At 33.7% G+C, this 19233-nt stretch overlaps 2 protein-coding genes across 4 annotated transcripts; both read left to right on the forward strand.

Moving 5' to 3' along the window:
• Positions 1 to 3051: 3051 nt before the first annotated feature.
• Positions 3052 to 12306, forward strand: LOC149954184 (uncharacterized). 2 transcript variants are annotated; one of them, XM_090170289.1, is made up of 3 exons: positions 3052 to 3073; positions 9285 to 9599; positions 10327 to 10933. In XM_090170289.1, the coding sequence occupies exons 2-3, from the start codon at positions 9585 to 9587 to the stop codon at positions 10816 to 10818; spliced, it is 507 nt and encodes a 168-aa protein (XP_090026415.1). In that variant the 5' UTR covers positions 3052 to 3073; positions 9285 to 9584; the 3' UTR covers positions 10819 to 10933. The 2 variants fall into 2 exon arrangements, 1 of the variants encoding a protein (XP_090026415.1); XR_016480099.1 differs by lacking the exon at positions 3052 to 3073 and adding an exon at positions 12069 to 12306 and having other exon boundaries at positions 9187 to 9599; positions 10327 to 10869.
• Positions 12307 to 12434: 128 nt separating this feature from the next.
• Positions 12435 to 13745, forward strand: LOC149954185 (uncharacterized). 2 transcript variants are annotated; one of them, XM_090170290.1, is made up of 4 exons: positions 12435 to 12452; positions 12520 to 12953; positions 13060 to 13580; positions 13658 to 13745. In XM_090170290.1, exons 2-3 carry the CDS (start codon positions 12897 to 12899, stop codon positions 13561 to 13563), a joined length of 561 nt encoding a protein of 186 aa, XP_090026416.1. In that variant the 5' UTR covers positions 12435 to 12452; positions 12520 to 12896; the 3' UTR covers positions 13564 to 13580; positions 13658 to 13745. The 2 variants fall into 2 exon arrangements, with proteins under 2 accessions (XP_090026416.1, XP_090026417.1); XM_090170291.1 differs by lacking the exon at positions 12435 to 12452 and having other exon boundaries at positions 12785 to 12800; positions 12869 to 12953.
• The last annotated feature ends 5488 nt before the right edge of the window (positions 13746 to 19233 follow it).

Below are 19233 nucleotides of genomic sequence, written 5' to 3' on the forward strand. Positions count from 1 at the left end.
GAAGCTAGTTGATCCACCCTTAATATGGCAGATAATACCACCTTAATTTTAATCGGAATTAATTTTAAATAAATCAAAGTTTAAAAGTTAAATATTTAAATTTGATGGACATAGGAAATATTTCACTTAAAATATCGATTGATTTTGAACAGGAGTTCATACCTCTACTTGGAATGCTTATCGCGGCAGATTTTCGTCTCGATGTGGCGGACGGTTTTTTTGACGCAGCTAATGTGAACTTAACAAACAGCAACGTGAGAGGGGAGCGCGCGTAGAAGGGATTTTTTCTATCGTAGGCGGGGCCAAAGTCGGCAGAGTGATCTTACCATACGCGATACGGCATGATAAGCATTCCAAGTAGAAGTATGGATTTCTGTTTTGAAATATACTGTTGTCATACAGATTACCTTAGAAACTGTATAAGCAATGCTTTAATTTTTCCGAAAATTATTTTTATATGTAAAAAAGTAATTTATTTTCAATTTAAAACCTATTTTTGATTATTTTATATTAAAAAGTCGTTTGTAGCCTTTAACAGCTCATTAGATATTTTTTCCAGCCCACTGAACCGAATACAAATCAAATAAAAAATACCACATTGGAAACTGAAGGTTAAAAAAAAGCAAGAGAAAAACGTTTTAAGTAGCGGAACTGGCGCCCTCTATTATGCCCTTGCTAAACTAAAAACCGGACGCTCTCAAGGGGTAGCATTGGCTTTTGTGTGGCGAAGCACTGTATGGAAAAGAAAGGTACTTTACAGGCGTTTCTTGCTAATGGAAGAATGACCTATATACTTTGTTAGAAATCAAGTTTCCATTAATTTAAAAGTTTACACGTACAAAGGTCGTCTTGTCTTTAATAGTAGAAGGCTTAAGGTTTATTTCTAATAAAACATATAGCATAAGTAACATAATGCAAAGAAGTATGACATTTCGACCTGAATGAGTTATTATGCAACCAATGTTTAGTTCAGCACAGAGCCCCCTAGTGTCCAATTATAACATAATGTAATGTTATGAAATGTAATAATAATGTTATGTAATATAATAATGTAATATAATAATGTAATGTAATAATGTAATGTAATAATGTAATGTGATAATGTAATGTAATAATGAAATGGGATAATGTAATGTAATAATGTAATGTGATAATGTAATTAAATAAAGTAATAATGTAATGTAATAATGTACTGTAATAAAGTAATAATGTAATGTAATAATGTACTGTAATAATTTAATTTAATATAATAATGTATTAATGTAATGTAATGTAATGTAATATAATAATGTAATGTAATATAATAATGTAATGTAATAATGTAATGTAATAATGTAATGTGATAATGTAATGTAATAATGAAATGTGATAATGTAATGTAATAATGTAATGTGATAATGTAATGTAATAAAGTAATAATGTAATGTAATAATGTACTGTAATAAAGTAATAATGTAATGTAATAATGTACTGTAATAATTTAATTTAATATAATAATGTATTAATGTAATGTAATGTAATGTAATATAATAATGTATTAATGTAATGTAATGTAATGTAATATAATAATGTAATGTAATATAATAATGTAATGTAATATAATAATGTAATGTAATGTAATAATGTAATGTAATATAATAATATAATGTAATAATTACATGTAATTAATTTAATTAAATATAATAATGTAATGTAATAATGTAATGTAATAATGTAATGTAATAATGTAATGTAATAATGTAATGTAATAATGTAATGTAATAATGTAATATAATAACTTAATGTAATGTAGTGAAATATAATAATGTAATGTAATAATGTAATGTAATAATGTAATGTAATAATGTAATGTAATAATGTAATATAATAACTTAATGTAATGTAGTGAAATATAATAATGTAATGTAGTGTAATATAATAATGTAATGTAATGTAGTGTAATATAATAATGTAATGTAATATAATATAATATTATAATGTAATGTAATATAATATAATATTATAATGTAATATAATATTGTAATGTAATATAATATTGTAATGTAATATAATAATAATAATCAGCTAGGCTAATACCCAAGGCACCACCTTAGGCCTAAGTCATCAAGCGACTTTTATTAATATTGTAATGTAATGTAATAATACATTTATGTAATGTAATAATGTAATGTGTTGTAATAATATAATATAATAATGTAATTTAAATTTAATATAAGAAAATGTAGGGCTGGACAAAATTCATATAAAACTATTAACCTCTGATACAATTACCAAGAATGATAATATACTTCCCAGTTCGGTTGGCGGTTGTAAGTCCAAATCGGAGCTGAGCGAGTGTGTCAGTATTGAAAAAAGGTTCGGTAAGAATATTGCCTTTAAAACAGTAGGAAGTGTCATATTACTCTCTTTTTTCATGGCCAACAATGCTACCAGACGACCAATTTGGTTACAATTTGCTCACAGGCAATACAATGACGCAACGAAAACATTATCCTTAACTGCAATATATATTTTAGCCAAATCTACGATATCAAAACTACCGTTCTCTCAATGCATAATGTACAAGCAGATTAACTATTATCAATTAAGCCTACTCAAATTTAAGTGCCCCGTAAACAAAAGCGGAACATTGATTGTCAGCTAATAAAAATTTCCCGCTGGTTTGGTTACGCGGTGTTAACTATACCCCGCGCAAAGGTCCTAATAACCTCAATAGAAGCCGGCAAGTGGGTCGCTTATCAATTACTTAGCTGGTCTTTGGCGCATAAACATTGATTTTCGTAGTCCTTCTTCGCGTTATCTCGACCCCGGGCTCGGGTCAAACGTACCCTGCCTTTTGAACGGTATTTTGATAACGCCAACAGAGAAGTATTTTAGCTATAACACCGGTGTGATTTGACTAAGCGTCGTGTTTTCCATTAGATAAGAGATAGATTAGCTAATATCTACCTATGAAATTTCCTTCAAGTACCCTTGTGGGAAAATAACCTAATCTCAACAGAAGCGTTTTGCGCAAGTTACGTGATTTCAGTACTACACGCCAGGTTTGGAGTAAGAGTCACTTAAAAGAAAGGTTAAGTTACCATTTTAACTGTTACTTATAGCATCAACGAAGTTCTCAAGATAGTAAATCGACTACTAAAAAATTCTCACTAATTATGCATTTTAATTTATTAGTTTTTTATAGTGTTATTAATTTTCCAAAAAAATAAAATGCGTAAAATTTTCCTAATTGTGGAATGTTAAATTTGTAAGTGAAATCCATCCAAATAGCTTTTATTGGCCGCGTGAGATTTAATTTATGGGTCCGTGATTTATTTATTTAAAATAATAATTAAGATATCTATAATTTAAAACATCTCGTAACTTTACTAATTTGGAGAAAAAGAGCTAAATTTGAAATATTTATGTGACAAGTTTGGGTAGGTAGGGTTTATGTACAAAAATTAAATATTTAAACGTAAAATTTTGGAATTTGATTCAAGTGATTTTATTACTCCTTATTACATTATGTATTCTTCGGTTCTAAATTAAAACTTAAAAATGCTCATGATGATTTTCTCCAAAACTAGATTTTTTAAACCACTTTAAGGTATTAAACTATTAAATACCACTTGTATTGATACACGTATAAAATATAGGAAGATATTTTAACCTTCTAAAATATAGGAAGATATTTTAACCTTCTAAAATATAGGAAGATATTTTAACCTTCTAAAATATAGGAAGATATTTTAACCTTGTAAAATATAGGAAGATATTTTAACTTTCTAAAATATAGGAAGATATTTTAACCTTCTAAAATATAGGAAGATATTTTAACCTTCTAAAATATAGGAAGATATTTTAACCTTCTAAAATATAGGAAGATATTTTAACCTTCTAAAATATAGGAAGATATTTTAACCTTCTAAAATATAGGAAGATATTTTAACCTTCTAAAATATAGGAAGATATTTTAACCTTCTAAAATATAGGAAGATATTTTAACCTTCTAAAATATAGGAAGATATTTTAACCTTCTAAAATATAGGAAGATATTTTAACCTTCTAAAATATAGGAAGATATTTTAACCTTCTAAAATATAGGTTCATTATCTTATATTACCTTATTTTAAACGTTATAAGTTTATTTTATATGTTGCACTTAGCTCTGAGGATTAATTAGACACATTTAGGCACTGTTAAAACTAGTGAAATTTAAAACCATAGATCAACTTAATAAATTAAAATCTAGTTTGACTCTGAAGAAATCTGTACTGCACTGTACTGTACAGAGCTAAGTGCAAAATAAAAAAAGCTCGACTTTTCGACCTCAGCCTGACCCTAAATCGACTCTTTGTGCTACAGGGGAAACTCAGTTTTGAAGACTTCACGAAAATAACAAGCCCACAAACTGAGAGAAAGTTTATTAGTCAATAAAACCCTTGGCACAAACAAACTCAGCTAGGCTAATACCCGCCTAATAATATTAACAGTAACAACGTTTTAAGGGCTTTCATTTTAAATATTTTGTTAGAGGGGCGGACACTTACCAAAAATGTGTACGGGATTTTGAAATCTGGGGATTCTTGCTTTTATTCGGATTTCTTAACTTTTGTCCCGGATTTCAGGATTTCTCGATTTATTGTCGGATTTCGGGATTTCTCGTCGGATTTCGAGATTTCGAGATTACTTGACGGATTTCGGGATATCGGGATTTGTCGATTTCTAGTTAAATTTAAGGATTTGTCGATTTCTAGTTAAATTTAAGGATTTCTCGATTTCTTCTCGCGTTTCGGGATTTCTCGATTTCTTCTCGCGTTTCGGGATTTCTCGATTTCTTCTCGGATTTCGGGATTTCTCGATTTCTTCTCGCGTTTCGGGATTTCTCGATTTCTTCTCGCGTTTCGGGATTTCTCGATTTCTTCTCGGATTTCGGGATTTCTCGATTTCTTCTCGCGTTCCGGGTTTTCTCGATTTCTTCTCGGATTTCGGGATTTCTCGATTTCTTCTCGCGTTTCGGGATTTCTCGATTTCTTCTCGCGTTTCGGGATTTCTCGATTTCTTCTCGCGTTCCGGGTTTTCTCGATTTCTTCTCGGATTTCGGGATTTCTCGATTTCTTCTCGCGTTTCGGGATTTCTCGATTTCTTCTCGCGTTTCGGGATTTCTCGATTTCTTCTCGCGTTTCGGGATTTCTCGATTTCTTCTCGGATTTCGGGATTTCTCGATTTCTTCTCGCGTTTCGGGATTTCTCGATTTCTTCTCGCGTTTCGGGATTTCTCGATTTCTTCTCGCGTTCCGGGTTTTCTCGATTTCTTCTCGGATTTCGGGATTTCTCGATTTCTTCTCGCGTTTCGGGATTTCTCGATTTCTTCTCGCGTTCCGGGTTTTCTCGATTTCTTCTCGGATTTCGGGATTTCTCGATTTCTTCTCGCGTTTCGGGATTTCTCGATTTCTTCTCGCGTTTCGGGATTTCTCGATTTCTTCTCGGATTTCGGGATTTCTCGATTTCTTCTCGCGTTTCGGGATTTCTCGATTTCTTCTCGCGTTTCGGGATTTCTCGATTTCTTCTCGCGTTTCGGGATTTCTCGATTTCTTCTCGGATTTCGGGATTTCTCGATTTCTTCTCGCGTTTCGGGATTTCTCGATTTCTTCTCGCGTTTCGGGATTTCTCGATTTCTTCTCGCGTTTCGGGATTTCTCGATTTCTTCTCGCGTTTCGGGATTTCTCGATTTCTTCTCGGATTTCGGGATTTCTCGATTTCTTCTCGCGTTTCGGGATTTCTCGATTTCTTCTCGCGTTTCGGGATTTCTCGATTTCTTCTCGCGTTTCGGGATTTCTCGATTTCTTCTCGCGTTTCGGGATTTCTCGATTTCTTCTCGCGTTCCGGGTTTTCTCGATTTCTTCTCGGATTTCGGGATTTCTCGATTTCTTCTCGCGTTTCGGGATTTCTCGATTTCTTCTCGCGTTTCGGGATTTCTCGATTTCTTCTCGCGTTTCGGGATTTCTCGATTTCTTCTCGGATTTCGGGATTTCTCGATTTCTTCTCGCGTTTCGGGTTTTCTCGATTTCTTCTCGGATTTCGGGATTTCTCGATTTCTTCTCGCGTTTCGGGATTTCTCGATTTCTTCTCGCGTTTCGGGATTTCTCGATTTCTTCTCGCGTTCCGGGTTTTCTCGATTTCTTCTCGGATTTCGGGATTTCTCGATTTCTTCTCGCGTTTCGGGATTTCTCGATTTCTTCTCGCGTTTCGGGATTTCTCGATTTCTTCTCGCGTTTCGGGATTTCTCGATTTCTTCTCGCGTTTCGGGATTTCTCGATTTCTTCTCGCGTTTCGGGATTTCTCGATTTCTTCTCGCGTTTCGGGATTTCTCGATTTCTTCTCGCGTTTCGGGATTTCTCGATTTCTTCTCGCGTTTCGGGATTTCTCGATTTCTTCTCGGATTTCGGGATTTCTCGATTTCTTCTCGCGTTTCGGGATTTCTCGATTTCTTCTCGGATTTCGGGATTTCTCGATTTCTTCTCGCGTTTCGGGATTTCTCGATTTCTTCTCGGATTTCGGGATTTCTCGATTTCTTCTCGCGTTTCGGGATTTCTCGATTTCTAGTTAAATATCAGGTTTTCTCGATTTCTTGTCGGATTTCGGGATTTCTCGATTTCTTCTCGCGTTTCGGGATTTCTCGATTTCTTCTCGCGTTTCGGGATTTCTCGATTTCTTCTCGCGTTTCGGGATTTCTCGATTTCTTCTCGCGTTTCGGGATTTCTCGATTTCTTCTCGGATTTCGGGATTTCTCGATTTCTTCTCGCGTTTCGGGATTTCTCGATTTCTTCTCGCGTTTCGGGATTTCTCGATTTCTTCTCGCGTTTCGGGATTTCTCGATTTCTTCTCGGATTTCGGGATTTCTCGATTTCTTCTCGCGTTTCGGGATTTCTCGATTTCTTCTCGCGTTTCGGGATTTCTCGATTTCTTCTCGCGTTTCGGGATTTCTCGATTTCTTCTCGCGTTTCGGGATTTCTCGATTTCTTCTCGCGTTTCGGGATTTCTCGATTTCTTCTCGCGTTTCGGGATTTCTCGATTTCTTCTCGCGTTTCGGGATTTCTCGATTTCTTCTCGCGTTTCGGGATTTCTCGATTTCTTCTCGCGTTTCGGGATTTCTCGATTTCTTCTCGCGTTTCGGGATTTCTCGATTTCTTCTCGCGTTTCGGGATTTCTCGATTTCTTCTTGGATTTCGGGATTTCTCGATTTCTTCTCGCGTTTCGGGATTTCTCGATTTCTTCTCGCGTTTCGGGATTTCTCGATTTCTTCTCGCGTTTCGGGATTTCTCGATTTCTTCTCGGATTTCGGGATTTCTCGATTTCTTCTCGCGTTTCGGGATTTCTCGATTTCTTCTCGCGTTTCGGGATTTCTCGATTTCTTCTCGGATTTCGGGATTTCTCGATTTCTAGTTAAATATCAGGTTTTCTCGATTTCTTGTCGGATTTCGGGATTTCTCGATTTCTTCTCGCGTTTCGGGATTTCTCGATTTCTTCTCGCGTTTCGGGATTTCTCGATTTCTTCTCGGATTTCGGGATTTCTCGATTTCTTCTCGCGTTTCGGGATTTCTCGATTTCTTCTCGCGTTTCGGGATTTCTCGATTTCTTCTCGCGTTTCGGGATTTCTCGATTTCTTCTCGCGTTTCGGGATTTCTCGATTTCTTCTCGCGTTTCGGGATTTCTCGATTTCTTCTCGGATTTCGAAATTTTGAATAAAAATCTTGATTTTGAAGAAATCCATGCTTAATTTCGTATTTCTTGGAAAGTGTACGGGATTTTTTTGAATGTCCTACCCCTCAACTGGCGCACCTATTGCTCCAACTTATAGTTACGACACTGCATATGAGTGAAGAAGGTGAATGTCAATTTCACCATAAAGTGAAAAAATATTATTTTATTTCAAAAACTCCATTCGTTTCAATTTGAACGAGGCCCATATACAGGTACAAAGGAAAAAGATGAGCAGATTGTCCCTCATACAACTGTATACCAGTTTTGAAGGTGGGGTGGCAGGGGAGGGGGGGGCGAGAAAGATGACGGTGGCGGCAAAGGGACATTGCTTTGACAGGTAGCTGACAGCGCCTAAAACGTTACACTTAACTCACTTATAGAAGAGCAGATCCAACAGGAAATACCCCGTTCTTCCCTTCGGACCAAAATAAAGGGAAAAGAGACAGCGGGGGAAAGAACAAGGGGGAGGAAGGAATGATGCATATTGTTTAGACTCTCTCCGCTAGGGGGCAGCGAAGATGGAGAAATCATAAAGTACCCCCGACTGACTGGAACGTCAACCGGAATATTCTTCAACTTCAGATTGAATTTTCAAGAAATATACTTCGCCGGAAAGGAAAGCCCCTATATTTCCCCTTTTCCTTTCAACGCCAATAATATTTCGACGAAAAGTGAAAGGCTAGTGTCCTCCTAAAGCAGGGAATTCTTAGAAATTATCATTCCTATAGAGTTACAAATCAGAAATTCACTATCTTGGATTTCAAATAAATTATTGAAGTAATTTCATTACGATAATGACTTGATCCAATATTTCCAATTTAAATCCAACTGAAATCAAGACACACACAGTTTTAATCCAATTCTGTTTGGTTCAAATAATTTTCCAATTCTTTTTGTATCAAATAATTTACCAATTCTGTTTGGGTCAAATAAATTTCCAATTCTGTTTGGATGAAATAATTTTGCAATTCCGTTTGGATCAAATAATTTTCCAATTCCGTTTGGATCAAATAATTTACCAATTCTGTTTGGATCCAATAATTTTCCAATTCTATATGGATCAAATAATTTTCCAACTCTGTTTGGGTCAAATAAATTTCCAATTCTGTTTGGATCAAATAATTTTGCAATTCCGTTTGGATCAAATAATTTTCCAATTCCGTTTGGATCAAATAATTTTCCAATTCCGTTTGGATCAAATAGTTTTCCAATTCTGTTTGGATCAAATAATTTTCCAATTCTGTTTGGATCAAATAATTTTCCAATTCCGTTTGGATCAAATAATTTTGATAAATTCGGAATCAACTTCAATTTCATACATTGTAGCTGGATCCAATATAATACTTTTTGGATTGTAATTTTGTTCAAAGTGGAATTGACAAGTGCTCAATTTTGCAATAAAATTTGACCCGCGATTTTCGTGAAGGTAAATTTTATCATTTCCGCGTAAACTTGGCAATTTGAAACGAATATGAAATTGTATTGTGAAATCAGATTTTTTTATTTTTAATAATTGAATTTAATTGCCTTTTTAAGGGGTATCAAGTTCCCGAATAACCTTGATGTACAGCGTCGTTAAAGGATTGACAGCCAAGGGCATTTGCCGAGTGGTGGGAGGTTGATGCGTCAGTAGGGGCTCTGGCGCGGATATTAATGCGATAATTCATTTAAAGACAATAATTTCAAACGCGAAACGCTCTGATGAACTCCGCAGTCTAAACATCACCGTCCAATTAACGACAAATCCGTAAATTGAATTTATACGAACCAACGTTGTCTATAAATAGGAGTAATATAGGATTCAACTCTTGATTTTCGTTACAAGTGTCGTTCAAAATGCAGCTCAGAAAGGTGAGTGTTATTTAAAATTATTTTGATTGTTTCAAACATAAGTTTATATGCTAAACTTACGTGTTAAAATTGCATGTTATTTAGAAATTTAAGCTAAAAAAAGTTGTTTATGTGTAGGGATGCACCGATATGGGTCGGCCGATATATCGGCGGTAATATCGGACGTTATATCGGCTGATATTAACAAAGTTATTTATCATAACAGTAGTATATATGATAAAATCATAGTAAAAGATGGTTTAGTACACTGTCATACCATGTTATTCTAATTTTTCATGAAAAAAAGGTTTGAAAGAGCATATCGTTGTTTTTTATTTGTTCAAACTCGCAACCCCCTGTCTATAAAAAAGGTATGATTTAGTTTCTGAAGTCTGGCGTACGTGGTACAAATATTATCATTAATTAGTTAATCGAGAATTTTCTATTTTTAAATGTTTTTCTGAAAATATTTTTTTAATACCGATATCAGCTAATATCGGCTTAACTTAAGCCGATATTGGGCGATACCGATATAAGAAAAATAGGCCGATATATCGGTGCATCCCTATTTATGTTAATTTATTTATGGTAATTGCTGTGGTTTCGCTGACATGAAGGGTTTGACACCATTCTCCTTCGCATAGTAACCCGGCCACCTAAATTAAATGCATTAAAAGTCGCTAGATAACTGGGGCCTAAAGTGGTGCCTTGGGTATTAGACTAGCTGATTATTATTATGTTTCCTTAGGCGATGATGGTGATCCCATGGCTACTGACTATGGTAGCACTGTCAATTGGTCAAGGTGTTTTGGAAGGTGGTTTCGGACCATTCCGATCCATCGATGGAATAGGCGGTGTCCATCGGTACGGACTACTGGGAGGCGGTGGCTTGGGACCATTCGGACCGATGGCTCACCATCCCCAATTAGCTGGACCAGGGGGTTTCGACCTCTTCGGGGCGGGTCGAATAAGAGCCTTGGAGTTGATCAATCAACGACTGAGAGAACAACTCGAGCTGGAAAAGACTGCTGGTCAAGGCAAAAAGGACAAAGGTCGTAAAGGTCAACGAGGCGTTAACGGTATTTCAAAGAAAGACGATGGCGATGGACAAGGTAAACGAAAAGGTTTCACCACTGTACATATCCGAGAGTTCGGGCCCTCTGGTCGATTTGGTAAAGCCTACTACAAGAGCCGACGCAGAATGGACAGTGATACCTACGAAAGTGATTTTGACTTTTAAAGCCAGAATTTGCACGTTGTTATAAGCTTCTCTATTGGAATGAACTCGTATGTATGTATTTAAGTCGTCAATTTCACAAATAATTATGCTTATACCAGTAATTGCTAATTATATTCCATTCAATGTAATCAATTGATTTTAGTGTCCAATAAATGTTACATAATTATATTTCGATATTAATTTTTAGATTAATATTTGTACTGAAATTTCCGCGGGTCAATTGATAGTATAATTTATCGCTAAATTTGTTTAACTGGGCAATAGAAAATATAACTTACCTTAAAGTATATTTTAAATAATATTTATCAGGTCATTCGCTAACAGAATTTATCATAAAGTTTATTTTAAATGATTTAATTTATCATAAAGTTTATTTTAAATGATTTAATTTATCATAAAGTTTATTTTAAATGATTTAATTTATCATAAAGTTTATTTTAAATGATTTAATTTATCATAAATTTATTTTAAATGATTTAATTTATCATAAAGTTTATTTTAAATGATTTAATTTATCATAAAGTTTATTTTAAATGATTTAATTTATCATAAAGTTTATTTTAAATGATTTAATTTATCATAAAGTTTATTTTAAATGATTTAATTTATCATAAAGTTTATTTTAAATGATTTAATTTATCATAAAGTTTATTTTAAATGATTTAATTTATCATAAAGTTTATTTTAAATGATTTAATTTATCATAAAGTTTAAAATAATATTAGCGGTCTAAGCAAGAGCTTAATGTCAACGGTCTATAAGAATTAAAAGTTGAGTTTGCTAAGAAAAAAACTGAAATAGTAACTTTAGAAATAAAGATTGAAATAATACAAAAATATGAGTAGAAAACTCAAACATTTTGTTTGAGTTAAACGTTAAGGGCAATCTGTAATCGAGATATAAATGAGTCGTTGAAGGGGACAGCTTATCATTTATATGGTGGAAAACCAGGTGATAACTGATCCGGAAATAAAAAACACTGTAATTATATTGCGCAAATAAGAATGATTCCATTTAGTATTAATATTGCGACAAACAACTGAAATCGGTAAATCTGACGCTTCAATGCGCCCAAAAACCCGGCAAATATAATAACCATCGCCAAGTTTTGTTTCTCAATTTATTTAATTTGCTAATTATCGCATATTTCTCTAGTTGATAATAGAGCGTTACAAACTTGAACCGTAACGAAAAAAAGTTATTTTGTAAATTGTAAAGAATTATAATTTGTTATTGTTGATGTTTTACAGAATTTGCGGCTTTGTGTCGAACAATGTTGCTGTGAACCCAGCGACACGAAAACAAAAGTACCATGTCATCTTGTACGTGGGACTAGCCACTTCCAAAATATTTGTACACCCATTATGGTCATATGCAAATGAATACATCTTTTAGTAATGCTCAATCTGTAATCCATTTCTTAATAACTTTTGTACTGTCAAAGCTACAGGCCTTTGCACCGATTTGTATGATCTAACTCTCAAAATGGACACAAAACACAGAAAAATCTGATAAAAAGGCAATTTACAAAATATGTTTTAAAGAATAAATAATACTTCATTTTCAATCAATGATTATGAAACTATTTTTCATACAGAATATCATAAAAATATAATGTATAGGTCAAAGGACACGTAAGTCATTTTCACTTCTCAACACCTTTTGCAAGTAATCGTTTATTTTGCCTCACTTAATATCGAGGTATTCAGATCGACTTTAGAGAAAGATTTTCGAACACCCTTGATTTTTTTAACGCATGTTCAATGATACGGAACGTACCGGTACTCGAAACAAATAAGAGTGTTGCGTTAGATCAAAAATCATCAAATGATCAAGCACATGATATAATAAATTTGGCCAAATTTTCAAATTTACAATTATATAAATATTTCAAGGGTGCTGGGTCCGAATTTCGAAATAAAGTTAATGGGTGACAAATGGAACGGAAAATTTCACGAACATTCTACCAATTGTGTCCCAAGGTATTAGTAAATCGATATTTTTCTCAATATTTTGACGCAATATCTCGTTAATCGTCTCCCTTTGCGAGTATAAATACTGGAGCTATTGAAAAGTAAATGACACATGGGATTGTACCCTTCCAAGCCAACACAACCACGAAAATGAACTCTTTGGTAAATATACAATTTCCCTTTCAATTTTAATAGAAACACTAAATAGAAAAATGTAAGGCTTTTTTAACGTTTAATGTGGGTAATAAAATTGAACTATTACTCGCAGATCGCCGCCGTCTTTGCCGCCGTATTGGCCACCGTTGCGATGGGCAACATCGTAGGTGGGCCCGGATTAGGATATGGACTTGGCATTGGAGGAATTGGATACGGTCGACCTTTCGCCTACAATGTCAAAGTAGCCCATCACCACGTGCCACACCATTACGGAGCTTTAGGAGGTTACGGCTACGGAAAGGCTATCGTCGCCCCTATCGCAGTCAAAACCATAGCTCCTTATGGTATCGGCGCCGTGGCACCCATTGGTCTGGCCGGTGGCATCGGCCCCTACGGTATCGGAGCTGTGGGACCCATTGGTCTAGCCCGTGGTATCGGAGCTGTGGGACCCATTGGCCTGGCTGGTGGTATCGGAGCTGTTGGACCCATTGGTCTGGCTGGTGGTATCGGAGCTGTTGGACCCATCGGTCTGGCTGGTGGTATCGGAGCTGTGGGACCTATTGGTCTGGCTGGTGGCATCGCGCCTTATGGCATCGGAGCTGGACTTATTGGTTAAGCAATTCAAAGGCAAGGGTACGCGAATGCACGTTAACACGTGATATTAAATTATTCTACGTAACCTTTTCTAATACCATTTATTTCCTTTACAGGAGTTTGAATATGTGCGATTGTTAAAAGCCAATAATCTCTTCGATATTTTGACTCTGTATAAAGATACTGATAATAAAAATATTTATTCATGACAATTATTGTTATTATCATAAGTTTATAAAATTATATATCTAGCGTTAACAGCGATTTTTTGCCCTATTTTATTAACTACTTCAATTTCCGTCGATAGCGGAAACGTGAATGTAAACTTTATTGGCTTAAAAGCTGGTAAATAACCCGGCTAGACTTGGTAATGTACAGCATAGGTAACGTAATAACATGAAGTATGACACATCCTAATGTTTGCATGCTATTTTCCTTACGGAACCTTTTTTCAACACTGACACTATCGTTTTGGTAGTAGTGAAGTGCTGAAGTAAACCTTGATTGCGCAATAGTTTTTGTTAAATGTCATACCATAAGTTTATAATGGGCTAGCTCCCTATAAGTTAGAAACCGCGATTTATCCCATAAAAAATCAGAATTATGTTTTGGCGACAACTCGCGTTAGGCTGAACGAGCTTCGATACCGGCGTTGAAACGAAACCAGATTTCACATGCAAGCTCATATTTAGAATTTTCGCCATCAGATCGCTGCTAACGCACAGCCTATGTACGATTCTAACTTATAGGGAGCTAGTATATTATAAACTTATGTTATTATTATCAAAAATATGTCTATAGAAAAGCCACGTTTTATCTCTATAGCTTTTCCTTGGTTTTTCAATGGGTTTTCTTTAGAAATTTGGGTCAATTTTCTGTAAAAAAAACCCTTTTAAAGTTTTCTCTATAGAATTATCTGATTGGTTTTTGAGGAAAGAAACAATTTTGCACTGGTAAATATAGTGAAATTTCTATAGAATTTACCGATTGTTTTTTTTAAATATAAATTTTTCAATTTTAAATAGTGGCATTTCTATAGAATGGGCTCTTTTGTGTTTTAGAAAACACCAATTTTTAACTGTTAATTATAGTTATGTTATTTCAGAAAACATTATAACCCATCGAAAGATGTTCTTAACAATATCTTAGAACGCTAAAGGTTTTTCTTTGTTGTTTCTATAGAAAAACTATAGAATATCTATAGTATAACTTTCGAATTTTATTAGAGTTCTTATAGCTTTATTTACAGAATTATTTTGGAGTTTGTTATAGAATTCTTTGAATATTATAATATACTTTTACGAAAACGCTCTTAAAAGCTTGCAGAGGAGCTCAGATTAACTTGGGGTAGATGCCACAACAAATAACATCCAAGTGAACCTAATTTAGTGTACTTAGAAAACAGATACTGCACTTTGGTCGTAGCCAAAAGGCCGAGAAGCTAACGTAAAGTTTGAGATATACATATTCATAACAAATGATTCAATTTATGCAAACGGTAAAATGCAAAAGAAATCCAAAATTACGTCATATGTGGCGAACCGTGGCATTCACATTTCATACGAAATACTAGGCCTGAACAATCTCCTTCGCCGGCTTGATTTTTAAGAAGATCCAAAGTCTATTAGCAATCGAAACGGTTTCAAATATTAAATTAAATTTCACTTTGAAAAACAATTTATGAAAAACCGGAAATCAAGACTTTCAGTTAAGACGAAAGACCGGAGACTTGTTACCAGAACAAAGTTAAAATTAGATATCAGAAACCGTCAGAAGACGATCTTCCTGGCGACCAGACTTTCCGGCAGAGATTTGCAGAACAGACTTTCCATCGGAGACCTGGAGACGAGACCTACCAACGTAGACCTAGTGGCCAGACCTTCCGACGGAGATCTGAATACCCGAAGATCAGATCTTTCAGCAAAGACCTGGAGAATAGTTCTTCCGGCGGCGATTTGGAGACCCAAGTGACCCAATCTTCCGACGGAGATCTTGAGACCGTATATTCTGAATGAGACCTTGAGACTTGGATATCATACCTTTCGGTAGAGACCGAAAACTTGTAGTCAGAGACTATTTATACGCTATGACCGGTAACACTTAAATGCACCTTATTTCTGATTTCCCGACAAGCTGCTTAATTTCGTAAAGTTGAGGGTATTTTCTTGAAAAGCATCACACTGTCTGCAACTGGTCTTTGCTATTAATTATCGTTTCTTCCGTTAGTTGTGATACATGTAAGTAGGCGAATAATGTGTTTAAAGGATCATGCTCATACAGTTTATGCAATGTATATTTCAACAAGCCAAATCTGGAACCCGCTTCCCGGTTACTTATGCTGTTTTCTAAATAAAACAATTGGTAAATCGTGTGGAAATTCCACTAAATTTACAAATGAATAATTGCTGTTTAAAAAATGGCCAATTCTACAGAAATTCCACTATATACCAGTGAAAAACTGGTGTTTTAACAACAAAAAACACAGTTAATTCTATAGAAATTGAACTATAATTACCAGTGAATTTTTTTTAAAACATTTGGTAAATCTTTATAAATAACTTTATTTATTTAAGAAATACAGCTACTAAGCTTATAGAAGCTTGTGTGCAGCCGGCAGGGTGAGCAACAGATGAGTACATAAAGTTAGAGTTTCAAACCAAAGAATAGATTGAACATATAAAGGACGAATAATTTTTTGAAATTTTGTTTTAAGCGGTATTAAGACATTATAATTGAGAGTAGAGGTATGCCCATGCATGTTTTCTAAACGATCGACGGGTTGCACAGTTGATTACGGCTTGCGGTAAAGAGTTCCAGCAGGTAATGGATCGGTAAGTCAGATGCCACTGTCTCTGGCGGGTATTCACCCTGGGTTCAGAAAATAACTCAAATATCGAAATAAAATCTACTAAAAAGCCAAAGATAAACCATTAAAATAACCTAGGAACAGTATTAAAAACCAAGGAAAACTATAGAGTTAAAACTCTAAATGATCTTTTGTTATAGAAAATTGACCGAAATAGCTAAAGAAAATCTATTAAAAAGCCAAAGAAAAACCATTAAAAACCACAGAAAATTTATAGAGATAAAACTTGGGTTTTCAATAGAAATATTTTTGTAAGGGCTTGATGGGATAGCTCGAAAACTTATAGAGTACTATGGGAATATCTATAGACATTTTAAGTTTTTAAAACCATAAACATTTCCCAAAAAAAAATTAGTGGTATTTTCTTCGAAAATTGTATAGAAAAAGTTATTCCTATGGTGTCCCATAGCCTTTCTATAAACCTCTATATATTTCTATAGATTTTCTATACACGATTTTTGTACGGGCCTCTCTCAATATGTCGTAATGCTAATCGGGCTCGCTTATATTTTCTGATACCCCTAAAGATATTCTTCTTGGCTCGAAATATTCAGAAATATTTTCGTGTTGGGTGTACAGATTTTAAAAATTAAGAAATTGGGTCGCCTAAGTATACATGGAAATGTAAATATTGCTAGCCACTAAAGAGAGCAGTTCCAAGTACTGCTGATGTTTAAGCAAAGAGTAAGTGATGTTTAGAAGATGAAAAATATTGATAACTAAACTAAAATAAATTACGAACATTAGAGGCTGAAGAGAAGAGATTTCCCACAATGGAACTAAAACTCAACAAAATTTATGACAGCGAAATTTACGTTCATTTACGCTCAGTCAAAATAGATGATTTCTAGAAGAATAAAGCTTAAATAAAAAAGAAAAAATACAAAATAAAACAGAATCCAATTAGCCCTAATATCGAAATCGCTGGTGTGTAAAGTTCCAAAAATTAACAGATGAACAATATATAAAAAGTATTGGGCTTAGTTTTGATAAAATAATGTATATATGTTTCAGATTGCTTAGCTCGAAAAATTAAATATCCATAATAAAAGTTATATTTACAACTAAAATGAGAGGAGGGTAGGGATTGACGGAATGGATTAAAAAGTAATAGGATCTATTTTAATGAACAAAAGCTAGTTTATAAAACAAAATCAGTTTAAGTATTTATCTCGTTCAAAAGACTGAAATTACAAAACACCAGTTTTAATTAACATCTAGAATGTTCACGAACCGATAACTAAAAATTCTCAAAATCAAAAATTTTGAATATTTAAAAAAATTATTGAACCAAAATAAATGGACAGAAATTTTATATGAAAATTACCGTACATAATACAGCGACAAATTTGCTTACAAAACTTCTAAGCACTAAAACCTCCGTTTCGCATTAAAGAAATATAATTAAAGCCATGGATTACTTTCTTGTTAATTTTATCAATAAGAAAAATATATTAACTTTGCCAAAAGGTTTTAAAAAGAGCAAATTAACAACTAGTTAATATATCATAATAATTGGTACAGAAATAACTCCAAAAAATAATTAATTTAAAACTAAAGTCGATGACACTAACATTGTAAGTTGATTTGGAAAGTTATAATAACCTAACAATAATATTAAATATTAAAATAACAGTTATGTAACTGAAGACTACATACATATTATATACACGAAAAATAATAAATATAATTAATATACAAACCATAAGATAATGTTATTCTACCAGATAATCCCAAAGGACATAATTTGCTCAATATCGCTCTACTAAAAAAAATATTTTTCTCATAACCAATATGGCTTTGGAAAAAGACTTACAACCAATGATATTATCTTGAATACTACTCTATGACTATATAAGTCGATTGATTAGAATAATAAAACCATAGGTATATTTTTGCCTTTAGGAGGATCTTCGACGTTTTTCTAGTTAAATATTGACTGATAAACTGGAAAATATTCTGGCTGTTGCAGTTAAATGATTTCGGAGTTATTTGCGATACAGTAGTAAAATTAAAGACACTAATAGTCAAACTTAAGAAATTTAATCTGGTATTCTACGAGAAACTATTAATTAGAGTAATATAGTAATATAGTAATATACTATTATTAATAGAAAAATTAGCTTGGGAAGAGGGTTTATCTAAAGCGCATATTATACTTTATTAAAAATTAAAAGATAACCTACTAACTACTAATATAGGAAAAATAAAATAACTTAGTTTTCTCTAAGAATACTGAAAGAATTGATCAACGCTAGTCTCATTTACCCAGTAAAAGTCTTCTCTAAGAATATTATTTGGACTGTTTGGAATTGTCAAATTTTTGAAATAAAACTATAGACAGCAAAAACGAAAATATTTTTTTAAACTTAATAGTAAATGTTCTTTCAGTTGTGGAATGATAATTAAAATTGTTGAAAGTTTCACTAAATTCGGTAACGGTGCCATGGGGACCCTCGCTTGAATTGACAGTTAATTAAACCATTTACAAGTATGCTGGAATCCTTTAAAGTAGAGCCGAAGTGTACCCACTGATACGGAACGCAACAAAAAATACATTTAGAACCTGAATTGAAAATGATTGTTGCATTAAACGAAATGATCGGCTCCATAAACTGTCAAAAGGAATAATTAGTTTTACAAATCTTCAATTGTATAAATTTTTCAAGGGTGCGTTTGGTTTCTGTACTTTCGAAATAAAGATAATGGTTGACAAATGGAACGGAAAATTTCACGAACATTCTACCAATTGTGTCCCAAGGTATTAGTAAATCGATATTTTTCTCAATATTTTGACGCAATATCTCGTTAATCGTCTCCCTTTGC

Source organism: Leiobunum rupestre, chromosome 3, assembly GCF_980474605.1.
Source record: "Leiobunum rupestre chromosome 3, qqLeiRupe1.1.hap1, whole genome shotgun sequence".
NCBI lineage: Eukaryota > Metazoa > Arthropoda > Arachnida > Opiliones > Sclerosomatidae > Leiobunum > Leiobunum rupestre.

Bases quoted from the DNA above. Each gene is read 5' to 3' on its own strand.
- LOC149954185 (XM_090170290.1), top strand. From the start codon at position 12,897: ATGACACATGGGATTGTACCCTTCCAAGCCAACACAACCACGAAAATG. The intron at 12,954-13,059 runs GTAAATATACAA...TATTACTCGCAG, and splicing joins CCACGAAAATGAACTCTTTG to ATCGCCGCCGTCTTTGCCGC.